General features: G+C 46.6%; 1 protein-coding gene across 2 annotated transcripts in view; it reads right to left on the bottom strand.

Moving 5' to 3' along the window:
* LOC119167549 (arylsulfatase B) overlaps nucleotides 1-22,002 on the bottom strand; it is a 197,987-nt gene that overhangs the window by 104,023 nt on the left and 71,962 nt on the right. For both annotated transcript variants that reach the window (XM_075890775.1, XM_037419056.2), the window contains 2 exons: nucleotides 5,467-5,577; nucleotides 3,303-3,428 (listed from right to left, as the gene is read on the bottom strand). In XM_075890775.1, coding sequence (XP_075746890.1) covers nucleotides 3,303-3,428; nucleotides 5,467-5,577 — 237 coding nt within the window. The remainder of the gene's footprint in view (nucleotides 1-3,302; nucleotides 3,429-5,466; nucleotides 5,578-22,002) is intronic.

Below are 22,002 nucleotides of genomic sequence, written 5' to 3'. Positions count from 1 at the left end.
TCTGTTATCAAATCTTCACGTTTCCCTCCGGCATTTAACCCTACAAATCTAATGCTTGGTTCCAGTTGACTTAACTTTTGATGATATTTTTCCAAAAAATGCGAAGTTACTTCCAAAGCATGTTCTGGAGGGCCTCCTTCAAGACCACCCCAGTCATTTTCCTAAATACGTAGTAATTTCGACGGACGCAACACAAAATCTTCAGAAGGCTGGAGTAGGTATTTTTTCTCATCAGCTTAATTGGTCTTTTGCGCTCCGATTGCCTGACTTCACACCAATTTATCTCGCAGAATGCCTGGCTATTACATTGGCTCTTCGAAAACTAAATTATCAGCAATCAAAAGCTATTATTATTTCGGATTCTTTGTCTGTATGTACGCATCTCACGTCCGCAAAGAAGTCTCCTCTTCTCAGAATATTTTGGTCTCTCGTAACGCATAGCTTATCAGAAGTTCGGTTTATTTGAATCCCCGGGCATGCTGGAATTGAACTAAATGAAATTGCTGATTCGCTCGCTTCGGCATCTTTAAATTTCCCGGTGGTGCTAGTAGCTCCACAGTTTCCTTTTATTACTGCCGAACGATTCAAACGCCTGTTCATCTTAAAAATCAACAAAACGTCGCTTCTACAATCTGAAGAATTTCGGCACTTGCAATTCACATGGAACACCGCAGAATGCCTTTTCCGGTCAATGTGTGGTGACCCTCACAAGCTTTCGCTGTAGAGTTCCTCTGTTAAATTTTTATCTCAACAAATCAGGATTTTCATTAACTAACCTATGTGTAGTTTGCAATGAACCGGAAACAATAGATCACTTTCTTTTCACATGCCGCCGCTTCGCCTCACTGCGCCGAATAATTCTTGAAAGACCGATTGGTATGCTTGTATTGCCAGTCAATACATTTACCCTATTATCGTTTGGAGCCAGTCAGTTGGGTGTGGGCCGCAGTGCTATTTTGTCAGCGCTACATAAATTCATTCAGGCAACCGGAAGGATACGCTGCTAGTTGTACTGTCAGATATATCCAACTCTTTCTCCCCTTTCCTCATTCTTGTTAATTTGTTTTATATAATCTGGTTTATCGCATTCTTATGCAATTTTTCACGTTTTTTCAAAGGAACATTATTATTGTTCCCGTCTAATTTCTCTTAATTTTTTTAGCAAGCGTTGTAAAAAAATTATCTATTATGAGGTACAGTGTGGCCAATCCCCCAAGTGGGTATGAGCCAAGATCTCCAAGGAGACAAGACAAGACAAGACTGCTGCAACCATCTATCATCCCGCCTGTACAATAAACAACTCTCACTCGTAGCAATATATATATATATATATATATATATATATATATATATATATATATATATATATATATATATATATATATATATATATGTATATGAGGAAAGAAGTGTTTACTTAAGGGCTCCTTTTTTCGTGTTTGGCACAAAATTATTGAGATCTAACAGACGACAATATTGCCAATGAAAGTGTAGGAGAAGGTAATGAACCGAATGGTAATGTAAATGAGAATAATGAAAAGTGGATGAAACGACACCTTGCCGTGGGCAGGAACAGAACCGGTGACCTTCAAAAAACGCGTGTGATGCTCTATAAACGAAGCTACCATGGCGGCTATCTCCCAGCCACTTTTAATCGGTATATATCTGATTTAAACGTGGGAAGGTAGTCGGCGGCCCCTGTAGCCAATGCGGCGAGTGTGTCACACTACTTATGAGTCTCTTTGGTGTCACGTAGCAGGTAAATTTGTAGCGAACTGGCAGGTGTGGCAACGCACTATTCTGTCAATGGTCAGCACATTTTTCGTGCCCCACAGCTGGCGGGAGCTTCTACGAGCTGCGCTCGCAACAACAACAACAACAACAAACGGTGCCAGAAAGGTACCCGGAGCGGCCATGTTTTTTACAGCAATGTTATGTAGAGTCCTATGCGATCGGATTGAAATGCGTTGACTGCCAGCCTCACGACATTTCAATTTGTCGCTATGGCCGCACCGCAAAAAAACTTGGTCACTTAGCAAGTGCTCGTCTACTGCACTTATTATTTCTCCTAAAAATGCAAACCTTGCTTCATAAAACAATCGAATATGTATCTATCGCATTCATTGCGTGGCCTTTTCGGCGAACTGTGACTTTTTTCAGAAATACCATAAGTGGTACCCTTTGTATTCGAAAATATTCTCGCGTAACCGTTAGTCAGCATTTTTTTCAACTATTGGCTCCTTGCCTGTGGTGAGTCTGGCCAACAGTGAGGTTCGTAGAGGTGCTTTTGAGTTCTTCAGTGCCTTTGTTGAGTGGCAGTGTTGTCTTTCTTGCGATGAGAGGCTTGATGCTTGCTCATCTTTTGGGGGACACAGATGGCTATGTATTTGGTATAAGTCATTTTGTAGGGTATGTTGGGTAAACTGCATGGTGGAAGGCTGACGGGTGTCTTGGTAGTTTTCTCTGTATTTTTACTTTAGTTCGGTTTAATATTACTTTGGTGGACGGCTGTCATAGAGTTGGAACTTGGTGAAGACCACCAGAGATTGGCTGTCCTTGTTTGAATACGTGTCACCCAGTTGGGATTGTTGAACGGAAACTTCTAATTCTAATTTATCCTTTCTGTTCGGTCTCTGGAGTGGTTTCGGAACGTTGCCGATCGAGTTCGACGAGATTCGCGCAGGCGACACCAAGAGAGCAGGTTGCAGTGAGTGCTGCTTACATTTGCCAGAAAGTTAGGTACTGTACAAGTCTGTAAATTGTCTAATTAGAGAAATACTAATTAGTATAATGAGAGAATTGTGTAATCAGTCTAATTAGAAAACCAGGCAAACCTCTGTGAATATGTTGTGTGTTAATATCACCTCTCCGGCGGCGACCAAGTAGCAACGAGAACATTGCGCTACAACTGCGCAAAAATACTCGATTCCAATCCAAGTTTGATATAATATGATTAATGTTATAATAGCAATAATATCGGAGGTTTTACGATTACAAAAAGCACGGCATGATTACGAGACCGGCCGTAGTGGGGAGCTCCGGAAATTTCCACCATCTGGTGTTTTTTGACGTGCAATGACAACGCAGAGTACACGGGCCTCTACCATTTTGCCTTCATCGAAAGGTGACTGTCACGGTCTGAATCGAGTCACGATACGTCAACAGCCCACCACAATTGTTAGTTTAATAACAAGTTATTTAGAAGTACGTTTTTACCTGACGACTGTATTGCTCTAGGGGAGAGCATTTTTAAAACACGTGATTGCTTGTTACTGGGAACGTCGAAAACAATAAGTGCCCACCTTTGACTTGTCCCTGTTGGCGATAACCGACTTGGCCCGCTCTGTGAACAAATCAGTACCGTACGTTCCATTCTCTGTTGTGAGAGGCTCAGTGTTGTCCCACAAGTCGAGACCCTTATGTCCATCCTGGAAGCCAAAAGTTACACAAAATCCCGTCGTAACGTCGTTCCTTCTCAGAAGTTTATACTGTACCACAGTGCCTGCGAAAATAACGATTTGCTTGCGCAAAAAAAAAACGGTATATGATTGATGCTGTTCAAGCCTAGCAAGCAGCAGGTACCATGTGACAAACAATGCGTATTCAATTAATGCCTAACCTAGAATTGATCAGTAACCAATAAATTCAAACAAAGTGTTTGGCAGATCTTAGCTAACGCCCGTGCATTTTCAGCAGGATTCTAGAAATGAAAGTGGCACTGACGGAATCAGAAGACGTACCAGCGAGCAGTATCTATCCCTCTACCCTAGCTTTTGCTGTGCCACGTGCTTCGCACCGAAGAATCGCGTAGAATGTCCACGAAACCGGGAAGGAGCGAAGTGATGCACGCCGTAAGGTAGGACAGGATAGTGTAGTCATTGAAGAAGTTATGTTGTTCGAGTGTGTCGTGTATTGTGGTGAGTGGATCTTCAAGATTGTAATGATAACTTTACAGGATCACTGTTTTGAAGTGTCGCTGAGGATGCATGTAACAAACGAGCGATGGAAGAGAAGGACGACTAATTATGGAAGAAAACGACGATAATCAGTGCTGGTGTGTTTTCTGCAAAAGAAACAGGCAAGACACGTTTGAAGATTGGAGAACTGGACACGCAGGGGGGGTATTCGAGGCCTTATAAATGTTCCTAAAGAGTTTGTAGTTTATCTTTCTATTGTATTTCATACTGCCAAGTGTGCATGTGTGTGTAATGTTTGTACGGCCTTTACTGAGAATACATTTCGTTTGTGTTGTCAACTATTAGTTCTGAACCGGTCTTTGAACCAAAACCGGTGTACGGCGAAGCACTAAAGCTATCAACGATGAAATTATCTATGCACTTGTGGTTGGTTTAGATGGGTCGATACTTCAGCCCTTGGAAGCGGCCCGGCAATTGCCTCCCGATTTACGGTATTAGTGATAGCTTTTCATTGAAGGTTAGTCATGGGAGCAACGTTCATGGAGGAGTATTCAGGCCCATTCTACAAAATATTGGCATTCCTAAGCCAAAAGTTTCACATATTTGGATATTTAAACTAAATGGCACATCTAATAACGGCTTCAGCATTCGGCCATTTAATGTGCAACTATAAAGCGCGTTATTCATGCCTCAATATAGTGACTAACACCTGTACGAGTGCTTCTGTGTGCGCTTCTCCGTGAACGGCTATACAAGAACAGTGGCAACAAAGTGGGTGCGAGGTGAACTAGGGCTGAGATGCCGCTTTGGCGTCACGTAGCAGGTCATGCCATATTTTTTTATGTAGCAGCAGTGCATTTGCCTAGCCTAAAGGCATGATAAACAGTAGTGGCCAATCAATTACATGTAAATCAATTGATCAGTAATTGAACACGAAGAAATAAATTCTAGAAAATACTTGGTGGAGCTCAGCCCAGCCGGAAGCTTGAAGTCAACACCTCGTTATTTCCAAAGAATAGTCAATCGATAGCTAGTTTTAATCCATGCGCATCCGATAAACTCAAGAAAATGTTTGGTCGAGCTCACTCTAGCTTCTAAAACACGAAAAACCATGAAGGTCGTTCAGTTCCGCTCTTCCTGCAAGCTCAGAACTGCAGAAGCTATCAACTTTAAGTGTAGGGTGCTGAAGTGCCAGAAAGACTCTACCCTCTCGTATTGCTAATTCTTTGTTGTTGCAACTGAGGGTGTTTCCCTGCTTTTTTTAGCTTGCCAAGGACACTACTGTGAAAAAGAAGTTTTATCGAATGAACTAGAAGTCCATTTGAGTGAAGCATTGCATTATGTATGTCTTCTTTCCCATTCACAGCATGTATGGGAGCCTCTGCCCCCTTCTCCACGACTGTTTTTAATTTTGCGGCTCCTTGTGTATCACCAATCTCACACACACTCCCCGTACACACTGTTCTGTAAACTAGTATTGTCGATGTTGAGTACACTTGTGGTTGAAAAAAAAGACGGAACAAACTTCAAACAGCAAAAGCACACTCACCCATTTCAGCACATGAGTATAATAGTCTGTGGGACCGACGTGCATTCCAACGAAGCTGTCGAAGCCACGGTATGTTGGAGTGTAGTTGAAGCTGAAGTATCCCAGGTGCCACTGTAGTTAGATCCATGTAACAGCATTTTGAAAATACCGGCATTCTACTAGTGTCGAGAATGTAACGCTTCATTATTTCCAGACACTCGTGCAAGTATGAACAATTCCCAATACTTTAATATATGTGCATATGTGCAGCTTAATGAAGATACACTGGTGATACGAAGAATATTGCGATTGTTTTCATTGTAGTGTTGGCAATTCGCTGGTAGTTCTGGTAATGAGCTTAATTGCTGTTTGTTGTACCAACTATTGATTTTTTACAGAATAACAGTGTTTGTAGACGAAGTTTAGGTAATAGCGATGGCGAAACGCTCCTCATTGTTTCCCACGTCAAGGCAAGGGTTCAGTGTTTGTTGAGGGTTTTAATCTTCCAACCAGAAGAGATTACTCGCCGGCAAATAGGATTTCTTTTCGTGAAATTCTTACGGATGTTTTTAAGTTTGCGCGACTTTTTTTGAAAATCAGCTAAATCACAGTTTTACTTTTCACGGCACGATATACAATAAATGTAGAGCCTACATGCTTGACCGGAAGGTAAGAACGACATAAAATTTTTGTGTGCCATGTGGCATGATGCTTTCCAAGTCGACGCATTCACCAACCAACTGCTGGAACGAACTATGTAGCTATGCACTCCAGAAATGCTAGTTGGCGTCACATGTCAGGATTGTTTGTTGTTTGCGTGGCTGTAATGCGTCGTTCTTCTTTAGAACTTGAACATTTCTCGGCCAATCTCGTGGGGTAGGGTGATCAACCGACGTAGGATATGATGATCATCAGGGTATGGTACTAATGGTAATGATTATGATTACGTGACGTATGCATCCTATATGGGTAATAAGCTGGCCTTTTGTTGTAGATACCGGGTCACATTATTGTATAAGACTCATGTGTGACATGTGTTATCGCCTAAAAGAGTGCATTCGCGGCCTAGTTGGTGTGAATCCATGGGGAATATTTGTTAGCGCGAAACTGCACCACAAGAAAGAACGACAAGTCCGTTTTTATGAGCGCTTCGTCTTGCACTTCTTTTTTGCGGGGCTGTTTCGCGATAAGAGATCATCCCTATGTATCCCCTAGGACTTTCACTAGAGCTTGAACAATCGAACTTCTCAGGCCTTTATGTCAGTCACGGTGCATATATTCCGGGTAATCAGGGACAAGTGAATTTTGTTTCGAACGTCATGTGCAAAATTCTTCCACTCATGTCAACATTTGTTTGGCATAGCGTATGTCAAACGAGATAGGAAAGAAAACCATGTCTTACCCACTGGAAGAGTTGAGTTTGGCTGCTAACATGAATATTCACTGCTCTGAAGCGCAAGGCGTAAAAGTAGCTGTGTTGAAGCATAGTGGGGCAGCTTAACAGCCGCTCTAAATACAGAGTCTATCTGGGTTTTCTCAGTTTCAGATAAGTTGTACAAGGAAGAAAAAAAGAAAGAAGGTGGGAAGGCTACCAGGTACATGCCTGGTTGGCTGCCGTATGCTCGGTGAATGGCAAAGGACAGTATTAGGATGATAGAGAGAGAGAGAGAGGAGGTAAAGGAATGAAATAGGGAAATGGTTAATAAATGTGCTGACGCCAAAGTTGCGGTGACACCATACAAAAGACAAAGGCGTTCGTGTGGGCCTGTATGTGCTCAAAAGCACATACGGGCTTCGATCGCTTATGAGCCGACGAGTGATAGGGACAGGGCTCTGGCATCATATGCATAGATAGCGACCTTTCAATTGTCTCAACGTGTCAGAAAGTGCTCCTGTCTCAGAGGCAAATTCAGGGCACGGATGCAGCAAACTATTTATGTCTTGTCCGGTGCCACGGACCTCCGGTGGTGCACTCTCAGTCACACCAATCAGCGTTGCGTATTTGGAAAGGCTTTTTAAAGGCAACGCCCCACCATAGCTGGCAACAAAGCGAAGCTTCAAGTCGACGAAGTCTGGATGGTTGCTGGAGTCCTAGTGTAGGATTATGGTGGAGTCTCGTAGGCGCTATGCTTGGCGTGTTCGCCTCCACCAGACAGCGACTATGTGCCAGGTGAGGAAGATGCCTTGCAACATCTGTCTTTGAAAAAAGAACCAGATTGGTGGTCTTGATGGGATGTGAGAGCCGTGTTGCCTGCCGGATCATTGTGATGATTCCACAAATTTGACCAGGTAACCACTGAAAATCAACCTTGTCTCCTGTTTCTTTGACATGAGGATTGGTTAAGCATCATTTGAAAAGGCGGCAAAGAGGAGACTGGACGTGCTTTACTCGAATGTAATGTTTATTATGCGAGTGATTCAATGTCTCTGATGATGATCATAGCAGTGTAATGATGTCATAGAGATGTAGCTGCTGAAGATGGTATTACTCTTCTAACATCCTGTGATTTTTGGCTGCGCAGTGTAATACAGAGTGCAGTCTTTGAAACGGCTAGGCATGTGTTGGTTTCGGTTCGGATTTCCAGTTGTGTTGACTGGCTCTTCGTTCATTTTCTCAAAGGGAGTCTTGTTTTCATCACGTTGTATGATTGTGTTTTTCCTCAAAGGGATGGAAGCTCTCATGTTGTATTCAGGTCTACTGTGCGTTTGCTGCGATGTTTCGCTGGATTTCGGACCATGTTCGAGGTAACGCCTTTTCCGTCTTAGCTGACTTCCTTCAAATTCCACTTCATATGATCTTGCGCTCAACCGTTTAGTCGCAGTGCCCTTGCACCACTTGTCTTTTTGTTCAAAAGGTTGGACAGACACAGTGTTCTCTTTCTCTAGGGGGGGGGGGCTAAGTTTTTGATATATTTGTTTTAGTGCCACTTGGTGCGTGTGGCCTTCGCGGCTGCCTGTTCACAGTTAACAACCTCTGGGCTCAGCAAAGCTTTAGTTGATAGTTGTTTTAGTTTTTATAGCCATGAGTAACTAAGCTGGGCTGGCTTCCATCTGTTGCCGTGGGTTGCTGCGGTAGTCTAAGGTGGCTAAATATTAGTCACAATCGCTCCCTAGTGCTTTCTTCGGGAGATCTTGGCAGTCCTTACAGCTAATTCCACCATTTTGTTGGGGAGCCCAGGACATTCCCAATCGCATATCCAGGACTCGAGTTACATGGCTAAAGTTGCCATTCTACCGCAAAGTTTGCTAAATTCACGCACGCTGATTGAGGCTCATTATCACTAATGATGACCTCCATTATTCCATACCTGGCATTCTGTTTCTTATGACTGTAGTGGACTGCAGTTGATTAATTTCCTAAAAGCCACTGAATTAGTCAACCATTATAAGGAAATATTTTCTTTGTAGCTCCATTAGGTTGATAACAACTATTTCCTGTTGTCGATGAGTTTTTAAATGAGGCATCAGCGTCTCCTTCTGCTGTCTGTTATCGTGTACCTGGCATGTTTCGCACGTTCCGATGTAGTACTTCATCTCGGCGTTCATTTGGGCCCATTGCACGCTTTCTCGAGCCCTACGTGGACTAGTTTTCATTCATAGGCGTGAGGCGTGCAGTCTCTTGATGTCCTCTGTCATGCTTAATGGGATGACAATGCACGTTTACCTTTGTAGAACAGACCATCTGGTGTACGCTCACCCCGGTAGGCAAAGTATGGCGTTATACTAGCTCAAACGTGTTTCCTCTCGTCTGGCGAACCACAGTAGATAACACTCGAACGTTTCTGCATTGTTCTGTCCTGTGCTGTAGCGCTTTCGATTTATTCCAAGGGTTCTTTCTCCGCACACAATGATATTTATTTTATTGTGTTATAGGCTGATTTTTGTCTCTGAAAGAATTCTCCTCGACATAGTGTCTGCAATGACGAGTTTCATGCTTAAGCGACACTCAGCTTTGTCGTAGTAAAGCTGAATCTGCAGCAGCCTGCCCTCGATTTGTTGTGCAACCTTATCGAGAGGCTTCTTGACAATGAACTGCGATGGCTTGTGCTCTGTGATTATTTTCGCGTGTCAGCCCAATTCATACTAATGAAACTTATGTAGAGCGAACACAATTTTCAGCGTCTCTTTTCGAATCTCCCAAGATCGCATTTTTTGGTGGGTATGGTGTGTAAGCGTAGGAGACAGGCGAGATTTCTCGCTGAAGTACAGCTCTTAACCCCATTTCACTAGCATCACAATGATTTGTGAGAGCTTTTTTTCATAATAGAAGGCTAGTTTCAGTGGAGTGGTCTCTAGATCCTCCACCTTTTCCAAGGTCTCATCCAGGTGTGCTGTTTATGTCTGCTTGGAATCCTTGACTGTCCGTCTTGTAATTGGTTCTATTATTGTCGGTATGCTCGGTAGAAGACTTGCAGTGTAGGTTTTCATGCTGCATAGCCTTAGTACTCAATTAACGTGAGTGCTAAGAGACATCTCATGATTGTTTTGATCTTGTCTTGGTCTATAACGAGTCCTTTGGCTGCAAGTTTGTAGCCATGAAAGGAGACTCCTTCCTTGTTTGGCTCCGGGTTTGATTTTTTTCCGATTAATACGTTCCTTTGCTTACCTGTCAAGCAGTCTTGCCCACTCTGGTCGTGGTAAAGTTTTGCCACATCCTTATTTCGGCTCGTGCGAAGTGCAAGTATCTCGTTATCGACACATACTTAGTTTGCAGGTAATCCAGAGCAGTTGGTAGTCGTTTTTGAAAAATCTCACCACTTTCAATGAAGCAAAATGGTAGGCCTAGTTAGCTGTATTGTCCAATCGATGTCTGAAATAGTGCCAGAATGCTCGATTCATGGTATAAGACACGGTAATAATATTCACTTTCTAAGTGAAAGTTTAGACAACACTACAGCTTGTGCAAGTTCCGGAAGTATGTATAGTATTGGCCATGGGGCCGTTTTCACTGGAGAGCTTGGTTTAGCGTCTTCAGGCCAATCGAAATTCGCAGACCACCTGTCTTTTTCACTACTTCAGAAAGCGTCAGGTGAGGCTAATCAAGGTAGGGAAAATCATAGTTAGGATGGAAATGTTGGTATCATAAATGACGCCAACGTTGCCTGTAAGACCGGTGGGTATCGCTGATCTCGCTTCGCCATTCCCAATTTACATCACGTTTCACACACTTTGCAGCACCCTGCGGTGCAGACCATCTACTCCCAAGACAGGCATCTGTGAGTTTATTGTTATGTTTTGAATCTCATTTGGCGCAAGCACTTCGATGAGTGCACATAGAACTTGCCTGTTGATCAGTCGTGAATTGCCTCAAGGTCATGGGCACGAATAACATTGTCTGCGGCCAGCGCTGTGAAGTATTATCCATGGTGCACATGCTTGCTGATGACGCTCTTCGTAGCAGTATTGTTGTTACATTTCGTCTCACAACTGTGAAATCGTCATCCGATCAGTCCGAGCTGTGCAAGGTTACCTTACTACGTTAATACGCTTATTACGAGAGCTTGCACCAATAGGAGCATATTGTTTCAGAGAAGTCATTGTCTCGTTGGTAAGGCGCTTAGTCGCGTGTCTTTCTTGAGCGATTTGTTGGAGCGGGGAGGGAGCAATATATGTGGTCTTGCCGTTTGTTGTTCGGCAAGGCTCAATATGTGGTGTTTATCTACCCTTAAATTGTGTGGCGTGGTTTGTCTATCTTTTGTCTTGTTGGGACCAAACAGGAGTTTGAACTTCGCTACATGCACGCATAAACGTAATGACATGAAAGAACACCTTTGCCTGAATTATCAGTGTGGGAGTTGGCATCCTTGGTCGTGGGCGAAAAATTTGCGATTTGCATGAGAGAAATATCGCGAGAAACACAAATACTAAACATCTGGCTCCTAGCTAGAATAAAACCCAAACCACCTGCCTTTAAATAAGGTATCCAAACACCAAGGCATGCCAGTGTATGAAAGTGTTCGGCAATAAAAAGTGCTGTGCAAGTGAGATGGTTTGTTGGTGGAGCAGTCCACTGATAACGATATCCTAGTGTGAAAAATTGCCTCGTTATAACTGATAACTTTTAATAGTGAATCCAGAAATCTCAAACGACAGACTGAAAGATTTCGTTTCCATGGAAGTAATGTAGGCAGGCTCACAATGTAATTCTTTGCAAAAAAAAACGTTGTCTGTCAGCTTCGATTGCTTCACGCACAGCTGCCGTGCTTCTTTTTCAATGGTGTCTACATGTGCTCCATGTAGCTGAGCCCGCCCTACCATTTGACAGCTTGCTGCCCTCGGTCACTGAGCATGCCGGCGAAGCCATCGCGCGAGCCAACCACGCACGCCAACTCGCCCACAGCCGCCTGCAGGCCTCATAGGAGCACCAAAGACTCCTTCCTTGTCTACGCTACGATTCCCATCATCGAGACATGCACTTTTCACCGGGTTCCCTTGTCCTCCTCTGGTCCCCCACTCGGTGTGTAGGGCTTTCTCAAAAACTGCTGTCACGCTACACTGGACCATACCGCGTCGTTCGCCAGGTGACTGACGTTACATATGAGATCGTTCCAGCCAATTCAACGTCATCATCGTCACCTTCGAGTGACATCTTGCACATAGCTAGACTCAAGCCTTACCACCCTCCTTCTACCGCATCCGAGTTGCTCGAGCACCGAGACGGTGCTTCTACCGCCTGGGGGTTATGATACACAATAGCCGGCATAGCCTTGCTGCAAGAAAGAGAAATACGGCGTCGGTTGCTGGTTGTTGATTAACTGTCGCCATCTTGTTCGCTGAGCACGGTCCATCGTAATATAAAGGAGATTTATTGAGCAGAAAGGTTGATGCTTGGAAGGCTTGGAAGGCGATGCACCAGCCGCTATTTCCCAGCTCGACCCGCTGCTGCACGCTGATGCTGATGATGCTGATGACCTCTGCGCCGGAGTACTTCCTCTTCTTTACAATGGCCCCGCGGAGAAAAAAAGGAGCCATCCTGGTGACTTAGGCCTGTGCAGGCGGCGTTGAACCGTGGTACTGCTTGAGCCTGTGGACGTGTACAACCTCGCAGTTGCGACGTCGCAAGTCTGACGGTGGCGTAAGAGGCTCAATGAGGCAATTTACTGGCGAAGTTTGTTCGAGAATACGATATGGCCCATCGTACTTTGGAAGAAGTTTGGAAGTGAGCCCAGGGGCACGATGCGGCACTGACAGCCACACAAGAGCACTCGAAAGAAAAACGGGAGTTGAGGTCTGGGCATCATGAATTGCTTTTTGCCTGTTTTGGTCATCGCAGGTAAAGCGACGAGCTAACTGGCGACATTCTTCTGCGTGTCTGGCGGCGTCTAAGATCGGTAGGCACTCGGACGCGTCCAGGTCGATAGGGCAGAATGATGTCAACGGTGTGGGAGGGGTGACGGCCGTAGAGGAGGTAAAAAAGGGAGAAGCTTGTTGTCGCTTGCGTTGCCGTATTATAGGCGTATGTAATGAATGTGAGATTTAAGTTTCAGTGAGAGTAATCAGGCGTCACATACATAGATAGCATGTCACCGAGAGTACGATTAAAGCGCCTGGTAGCCCCTTTGATTTGAGGGTGGTAAGTGGTATATGTGCGATGTACAACAGCACACTCTACGAGCAATTTTTCAATGACCTCGGACAAGAAGGCGCGGCCTAGGTCAGTGAAGAGTTCTTGAGGGCTTCCATGACGCAACACAAAATGACGCAGTAGGAAAGTGGCAACCTCCTTTGCTGTAGCCGTTTGAAGAGCAGCGGTCTCAGCATAGCGCGTTAGGTGGTCGATAGCAACTATTATTCACCTGTTGCCAGTCGGAGTCAATGGAAGTGGCCCATAAATATCTATTCCGACCCCTTTGAAGGATCAGAAAGGGCATGGTAAAGGCTGCAGTTCACCGGCGGAGGCGTGTGGTGGAGATTTTTGGCGCTGACATTCGGCACAAGAGTGGACGAAGTTGCGGACGAAGGTATACATACCACGCCAGTAGTAAGGATGTCGAAACCTTTCGTAGGTCTTGAAGACTCTTGCGTGGCCACATTGTGGGTCAGCGTGGAAAGAGGAACAAATCTGCGATCTCAGGGTTGGTGGAACGACGAGCAGCCACTTGCGCCCCTCTGGTGCGTAGTTGCGTCGATAGAGAAGCGTGTCACGTATCGAGAAGTATGGAACCTGGCGCCGGAGCGTTCACGTCTTTGGGAGTTCCGAAGTGTCGGAGAGATGATTGAGAAGAGACGCAGTCCACGGGTCATTGCGTTGTTTAGAGCAATGGTGTCAAAGTGAAGAGATGACAATGTGGAATCGCAAGCGAAGTAAGCTGTGGCATTCTGGGACAGGGGGGAACGGGAAAGGGTGTCGGCGTCAGCATGTTTCCGTCCTGACCGATAAACCACGCGTAAGCCATAATCTTGAAGTTTCAACGCCCAGCGAGCGAGGCGGCCAGATGGGCCTTTTAACGCCGAAAGCCAGCACAGCGTGTGGTGGTCGGTCACGACGTCAAAAGAACGACCATATAGATATGGGCGAAACTTTCCAAGGGCCCACACAATGGCCAAGCACTCCTTTGCTGGGACCCTGTAGTTGCTCTCAGCCTTGGTGAGTGTGCGACTAGCGTATGCCACGACGTATTCCTGATGCTTCGGTTTACGCTGTGTGAGCACAGCACCCAGGCCTACACCTCTTGCGTCGATGTGGATTTCAATTTGAGCTTCAGGATCGAAATAGCGTAGAAGGGGTAGCGTCGTGAGAAGCCTACGTAAGGTGGTGAAAACCTCGTCGCAGACAAGGGACCACGATAAGAGGTCTTTACAGTTGCTGACAAGTTGCGTGAGAGGTGATATCATAGACGCGAAGTTTTGGACGAATCGCCGGAAATACGAACGCAAGCCGATGAAACTTCGAAGTTCTTTGATGGTGGCAGGTTTAGGAAACGCCATAACAGCTCGCGATTTCTCGGGATCCGGGAAGATGCCTTCCTTGAAAACAACGTGGCCCAAAATGTTCAGTTGGCGCATGGGAAATCAACATTTTTTGAGGTTTAATTGCAAACCGGCGTTAGTCAAGCAAGTAAGGACGTGCTGAAGGCGACGTAGGTGGGTGTCAATGTTAGGGGCGAAGACCACGATATCATCGAGGTAACACTAGCATATCTGCCATTTTAGTCCACGCAGGATGTTGTACATCATTCATTCGAACGTTGCAGGTGCATTTCAAAGTCCGAAGGGCATGACAATGAATTCATATAAGCCGCCTGGCGTGACAAAAGCGGTTTTGGGGTGATCGGCCTCTGCCATAGGCACCTGCCAGTAGCCTGACCGCAAGTCTAACGAGGAAAATAACTCGCCACCCTGTAAACTGTCCAAAGCTTCGTCAATGCGTGGTACTGGATAGACATCCTTCGGCGTGATCTTGTTCAATCGCCGGAAATCGACACAGAAACGAAAAGAACCGTCTATTTTTTTGACGAGGACCACCGGAGACGCCCATGGGCTCTACGAAGGTCGAATGACGCCTCTGCGAAGCATGTCGTCTACTTGGTCAGCAATGACGCGGCGTTCTGTAGCGGACACGCGATATGGTCGTTGTCGCAGCGATGAGTGGGACCCAGTGTCGATGTGGTGTTCTACTGCTAAGGCACGGCTGAGAGATGTTCGTTCAACGTCGAAAGAATGGCGGTAGCACTCAAGAATGATGAGGAGTTGTGAACGCGGCGAAGATGTCAAATCTGCAGCAATGAAAGGTTGAAATATGTTCGCCGACGTTGAGTCAGCCGCTGAGACGACAGCCAGTTCACAGACGGAGGTAGAAGGCACCTAATCGAGGATGGATATGATTCTAGTAGAACTGATTGTCTCGACGTGGCCAAGACACTTGTGACAAAATAGGGATAAATACGACGACTCGTGATTATAAATCAGCATTGTGGTTGAGCCTTCTACAAGGTCGAAAGCAGCAAAAGGCAGGGGGAGGGCTCTTCGGGCGACGATTATTGGAGATCGTGTGAAGAAGACCGTGCCGTCAGTTATGGCGCTGCATGAAACTGGCACGAACGCAAGAGAGCATGAAGGAATGAAGGTGTCATCGTTAACGACAAGTTTAGCGGCAGACTGGGTGTCGACGGACGCTTGGTCATCCAGTGAGCAAAATTCAACCTCAGCTCTAGCACACGCGATTACGGCGTTATGACGAAACAAAAAGTCCCATGTCAAGATAGTAGTATGGGAGCACGATGAAAGAACCATGAACTCTATCATATACAGAACGTCCTGAATTGTCACGCACGCTGTACATACTGCGGTCGGTTGAACAGGCTGAGCACTGGCTGTGCGAAGCGATGATCAGGAGAAAAGCGTCGTAACCTTACGAATTGAGCGGCAAAATCTAGCATCTATAACAGAAACAGGTGCACCGGTATCTACAAAAGCGACAGTAGGCATATTTTCGACAAACACATCAATAACATTGGTAAGTGACAAATTAGGACTTGGGCAAACCGAATTTTGCGCAGTTATTGCCTCAGTAACTGCGTCATCTAGTTTTTCCCTCGTTAGGCGCAGGCCATCCACGCATAGGAGAAGGCGAGCAGCGGCGTGGAGAGGGCGAGCGAAGACGTCCCGACCAAGGGTGGTGGTCGTCGTGGTAGCGGGCTGGCATTGAAGTGGAGGAACCGTATTGCGCGTTGGAGTAAAGTGGGAAGAAAGGCTCACGGCAGTTTTCATTGGTGATATGCGTCCGGCGGCAGCAATACCCTGCGACGTGTCCAGGGTATCAACAAGCGTAACGTATCGGGCGGTCGTCCAGGGTGCGCCACGGGTTGGCGGTGTTAGTGCTGGTCCAGTGAACTGGAGCTGGGCCATAGCTGGCGCGAGGCTGGAACGGAGGCGCAGGCGCCTTGCGAGTTGGCAAGGCTGCAGCCGAGGCGTAGGTGAGAGGAGCAGCCACAAGATTAGGTTCGCGAGCAGCTGGTAAGGCCTCGGCGACCTCTCCTTGAATGACGCCACGAAGAGATGACGGTAAAGTTGTGTTAGGTTCTGGTGTGAAAGGCACCAAGGAAAGCGGTCGTGCGACTTCTTCACGGAGAAATGCTTTTATTTCGACTATTTGTGACGCTTGGTCATGACCATTGATCACACTAGACAGTGATGCCAAATCGTGCGCTGGAGGACGTCTTGTAAGAGCTCGCTGCTTCCGCATTTCATTGTAGCTTTGGCAGAGGCTAATTACGTCGTTAACAGTGGTCGGGCTTTTCGCCAAGAGCATTTGAAAAGTGTCGTCGTCAATCCCTTTGAGGATGTGCTTACATTTTTCAGCTTCCGTCATTGCGGCGTTCACGCGTCTGCACAAATCGACGACGTCTTCTATGCAACTAGTAAAGGTTTCACCCGTTTCTTGTGCGCGTGTGCGTAAACGTTGCTCAGCATGAAGTTTCCGGATGGCAGGTAGATCGAAGACTGCTACAATCGACGTTTACAACTGCGGCCTCGTTCGAACGTCTGCCTCGTGGTTTCTAAGCCAAAGGCTGGCTACACCCGCAAGGTAGAACAACACGCGTGTCAACTTGTCCACGTCCATCAATCTGTTTAAAGCACTCACCCGTTCGAAAGTCGAGAGCCAATATTCAACGTCGTTGTCATCTGTTCCACTAAAGATTGGAGGCTCCCGCTGAGGAACACTGCCTGGACAGGTGGCCGGAAGAGATGGAAGCGTCTGCTGATCGGCGTCCGGCATAGCAAAAGGTAGCCGTCGAGAACGGAGTTCCAGTATGGTAGCGGAAGGTATAGGAGACGGTACCCCGCACCTCCACCAATTATAAAGGAGATTTATTGAGCAGAAATGTTGATGCTCGGAAGGCTTGGAAGGCGATGCACCAGCTGCAATTTCTGAGCTCGAGCTGCTGCTTCACCCTGATGCTGATGATGCTGATGACCTCTGCGTCGGAGTACTGCCTCTTCTTTACAGTATATAATTCAAGAAATAAGTTACTCATAACAATATAACCCACACGCGAAAACATCGCCGTTCTGCTTTTCACCAGCAGCTGCCACTTGATCGCCACGGGTGACCCCAAGTCGACCATTCATTGGTAGGATGGACTTGTGGTGTACCGTCGACCGCCGTCCACTTTGCTTCCACTGCGGAGAAGTCGGCCATGTTTACTGGGCCTGCACGTATCATGACCAAAGATATCCAAATTTTTCACCGACCTTTCGAGTCGAGGAGGAGGAAGACGAAGAAATGTGTTTTGAATAGGAGCTACTTCTGCTAACTCCAGCGTATTTAGTTGTAATTTAAGTCTGTTCAGTTTTCGCTGCTCCCTTGGAGGGGATGGATGTAGACCACCCCGGGCGCCTGCCGGCACCAGCGGCGTCAGCGGCGGCCGCCTCCAGGAAGCGGATGAGACAAGCGAGCGACAGCGACAGTGAAGATACTCATGCTTACTATCTCAGCAGTGAGGACTTCTCAGATGACGGTTTCCAACCTGTGCTGAGCCGCAAGGCGAAGAGAAGGAACATGAGGACATCCTCATCCTCAACTATTCAAACTGTAAGTGAAGCGCCAAAATCGAACACTTATACCATCCTGTCTCTGCCTGCACTTCCTACCGTCAGCATGAAACGCCTTAACAGACAGTCTGTATCGAGGTCTCTGGAAACGCTCGTGCCAATTGAGATCACGGACATAAAAGTGAACGCCAGAAAGAATATACTGGCTGTGGACGTTTTGCACGCAAATGCGTTGGGCGTTCTGCGCAGTGTAACTGACTTGGACGGCAACCAGGTGCGCTCTCATGTTCCCTTGGGATGTGATGTAGTAACCGGTGTGATCTACGTGATCTACGACATTGATGTCGCTATTTCCAATACGGACTTACAACTTCTTGTGAAGTCAACAACTGATACTCCAATTGTTGATGTCACCCGGCTAGGCAAGTCTCGCTGTGTGAAGATTGCGTTTAAGAGTACATCACTGCCCTCTCATGTGAAGGTGGGGTACTTCAGACATGCTGTGCGGCCTTTCATTCCAAAGCCTCTCCAGTGCCGTAAATGCATAAAACTTGGACATGTGAGCAGCGTCTGCGAGAATTCGGTGGTATGCCACCGCTGCGCCGAGCACCATGAAGCGGATAAGTGCGTCGCAACTGTCAAGAAATGCTCTAATTGCAATGGATCCCATGAAGCCACATCGAAGGACTGCCCGCGGATTCAGAAGGAAATTGCCATCTTGAAGGAGATGGTGCGCGATCACTCATCTCATCGAGAAGCCACAGCTATGCAAGCGTCCGGAAGCTATGCTATGCAAGCTATGGAAGCTACGCAAGCGTCCAAATGTAAATTACCATTTTCGTCTAAAATAACACAGTTTGACGTCGAACTGGAAAAATTACGGCTATACGAAGGCGTGCTGAACGACGATACAGACGCACAAGATCAATTTACGATCTGAGGGAGGCAAGGCGGCTTCAGAAAAAGATTCAACGACGCATTTACAAACTGGAGAGCGAACGCTGGAAAGCATTCTGCGAATCTCTAGACTTTCATAAACCGCTGTCATATATCTGGAGAACAGTTCGTGGTCTTCGCTCCTCTCGGCAACAACGGCACCCTTTTAAAGCTTTGGCACTCCATCATGGAAAAACAGAACTCGAGGTGGCTGAAGAATTTTGCACGAGAGTTGCCGGGAATATTATGAACAAGAGCATCGACGCCGTGATCGTTCCTGAGACGCGATTACCAGAAATGGACATTCCGTTCACCATGGAAGAACTGGAAGGTGCGTTAGTCGCCTCTAAGCGCATGTCATCGCCAGGTCCTGAAGGTATTACTTATAGTGTGTTGGGACAACTTGGACAAAAAGCCAGAAAAAACTTTTAACATGCTTCAACAACTCTTGGCTCAGCGGCAGTGTTCCCCGAGAATGGAAAATAAGTCGATTAATACCACTTTTGAAATCGGGAAAATCACCATTGGACTTGACAGCGTATCGCCCTATTGCCCTCGCAAGCTGCCTCGGAAAAGTGATGGAAAGAATGGTTCTATTTCGTCTCGAGTGGTACTTGGAACGACACACCAAATACCCTTCTTGCATGGCAGGCTTTCGTCGGGGCCGCTCCTCTATTGGCTGTGTCCTTCACTTATCGACATTTGTTCAACAAGAAAAAAGTCGCAAGCGCATATCAGTGGCACTCTTTCTTGACGTGAAGGGTGCATATGATAATGTAGCTCACGATGCCATCCTCACTTCTCTCGCAGCAATGGGCATTGGTGGACTAATGTTTCAATGGATAAAAGATTATATAACTGGCAGGGGTTTTTTGTACAAACATATGAGAGTACAACTGCCCAACATTACACCTACTGCGGAGTACCTCAGGGAGGTGTTTTAAGCCCCACATCGATCAATGTGGCCCTCAACGGTCTGGTGAAGGTTCTGCCAAAGTCGGTGTGCCTATCCATATACGCCGATGATATTTGCCTCTGGAGTGCTGCAGTTACTCGCCCTCAAATGCGTGCACGAATACAGTGGGCAGCAACCCTCACAACAGCCTACCTTCAGAAACAAGGCCTAAATATATCAACTGTGAAGTGCGCGTTGATGGCGTTTACACGCAAACCAATGACGCCATACCCTGTTTACATCAATAGGCAGAGTGTCCAATATGCACGGACGCATCGTTTCCTGGGCATAATAATTGACAGAAGTCTTTCGTGGAGCCCACATTGTGCGTACTTGAAGAAGAGATTGCTATCTATTGTGCATATCATGAAATTCTTGTGCGGTAAAGCATGGGGAACTTCTGTGGCCTCCATGCTACAGCTGTACAGAGCCCTATTTCTGGGTCTATTGCGCTACAGCTGGCCGGTACTGACTAACACTTGCAAATCGAATACTCATTTATTAGAGAGTTTGCAGGGTCAGGCACTGCGTATCTGCCTAGGACTGCCCCGATGCGCTTCTACATATGCCACAATCATGCTTGCCAAAGACCATCCGGTCAGGCCATATATAGTTGTGGATTGCCTCAGAGCGCACATTCGACATCCTAGCCGTGTCCCCGACCACCACTTGGCCCTTCTACCTTCCGGAAGACCACGTGCTACGTTTTCAGACGTCATAGCCAAGCACCTAAGCAGCATTCCACCAGAATATACGCCAGCTGCGAGAACGGCATGTCCTTTGTGGTGCCTCGACCAGCCGCAAGTACGTCTAGAAATTCCGGGAATCAAAAAAAAGCAGCCACTCCAGAGTAGCATTGAAGCAAGCAACACTGCTATTATTACATGAGTTGTACTTAGACCGAACGCAGATATACACTGTTGGGTCCGTCTCATCCAGCAGTTCATCAGGTGCCGCTGTAATTCCGGCTGCAGGAATGACAATCAAGTTTAAGTTGTCGCATATGACTACATTTATGGCATCAAAGCTTGCTGCTATAAGGGCTGCTTTACAATATCTCGTTCAAGAACGTCCAGGAAAATGGGTCATATTCTGTGATTCGAAGGCAGCGCTTCAGAGTTTGCAGTCTGCCATGCGTAGGAGGAGTCATGACCAACTGGTACAAGAACTAAGACATTGCCATCATGAATCTCTAGCACGAGGGCATGATATTATATATCAATAGCTGCCTGGACATATCGGTATTACCGGAAATCAATTAGCCGATGATGCAGCCCGCTCAGCCCGTGAAGAAACCCGTGTAGTCCCGATTCCTCTTTCAAGGAATGATGCAGCAAGACAACTTTACCTGCTGGCTCGAGATCTCACACGCACGTTCTGGTGGTCTACCAGCTTCCAAAGGTGTCAATTTTATGAACTGGATCCTTCGCTTAAGCTAAAGCTACCATCACAACTTTCCCGCTCCGATGCGACACTGTTATGCCTCCTTTGGTTGGGTGTTGCATTTACAAAGGTGTACTCCTTTCGCATTGGTATGGCAGACACTCCTACATGCGACTACTGCGGAGCTAAAAAGACAATCGAAAACGTCCTGTGCAGCTGCGCTTGCTACGACACACAGCGATGCCAGCTCCGGATGGTTTCGAATCGACTTGACCCCGGACCATTTTGTGTGCAGAAGATACTAGGACCTTGGGCATCTGCCTCAGTTGCGCAGAAAGCAACTAAAGCACTGCTACTTTACCTTAGGTCAACAAACCTGAGCGACCGCCTGTAGACTGTGTGTGCTCCCCGAGTGTGCTCGTGATTGTGTGTACCTTCTCATCTTTCTGCAACCACTTTCCTCCCCTTTATTCCTTCCCTAGTGCAGCGTAGCAAACCGGATGTGCGTCTGGTTAACCTCCCTGCCTTTCCTTGCATCTTTATCTCTCTCTCTCTCTCACCGACCTTTCGATGGGACCATTTCGACAACCTACACGACAGTGCGCACCCCCAAGCACAGCCATGCGCTCTACATCTCTGGTCACGCTCGGTGCCACCTGCGACAAGCTTTTGACCACACCGCCATAGCTACGCTGATAATGTCCGGGGCAGGTGCCACAGCTTTCGTTAGAGAAACTAACCGCAGCGACCTTTCATGGAAGGTTGCCACTCGTCGAGATACTGCAATA

This window comes from Rhipicephalus microplus, chromosome 3, assembly GCF_043290135.1.
Source record: "Rhipicephalus microplus isolate Deutch F79 chromosome 3, USDA_Rmic, whole genome shotgun sequence".
Taxonomy (NCBI): Eukaryota; Metazoa; Arthropoda; class Arachnida; order Ixodida; family Ixodidae; genus Rhipicephalus; species Rhipicephalus microplus.
This window is presented reverse-complemented; position numbering and strand designations above follow the sequence as displayed.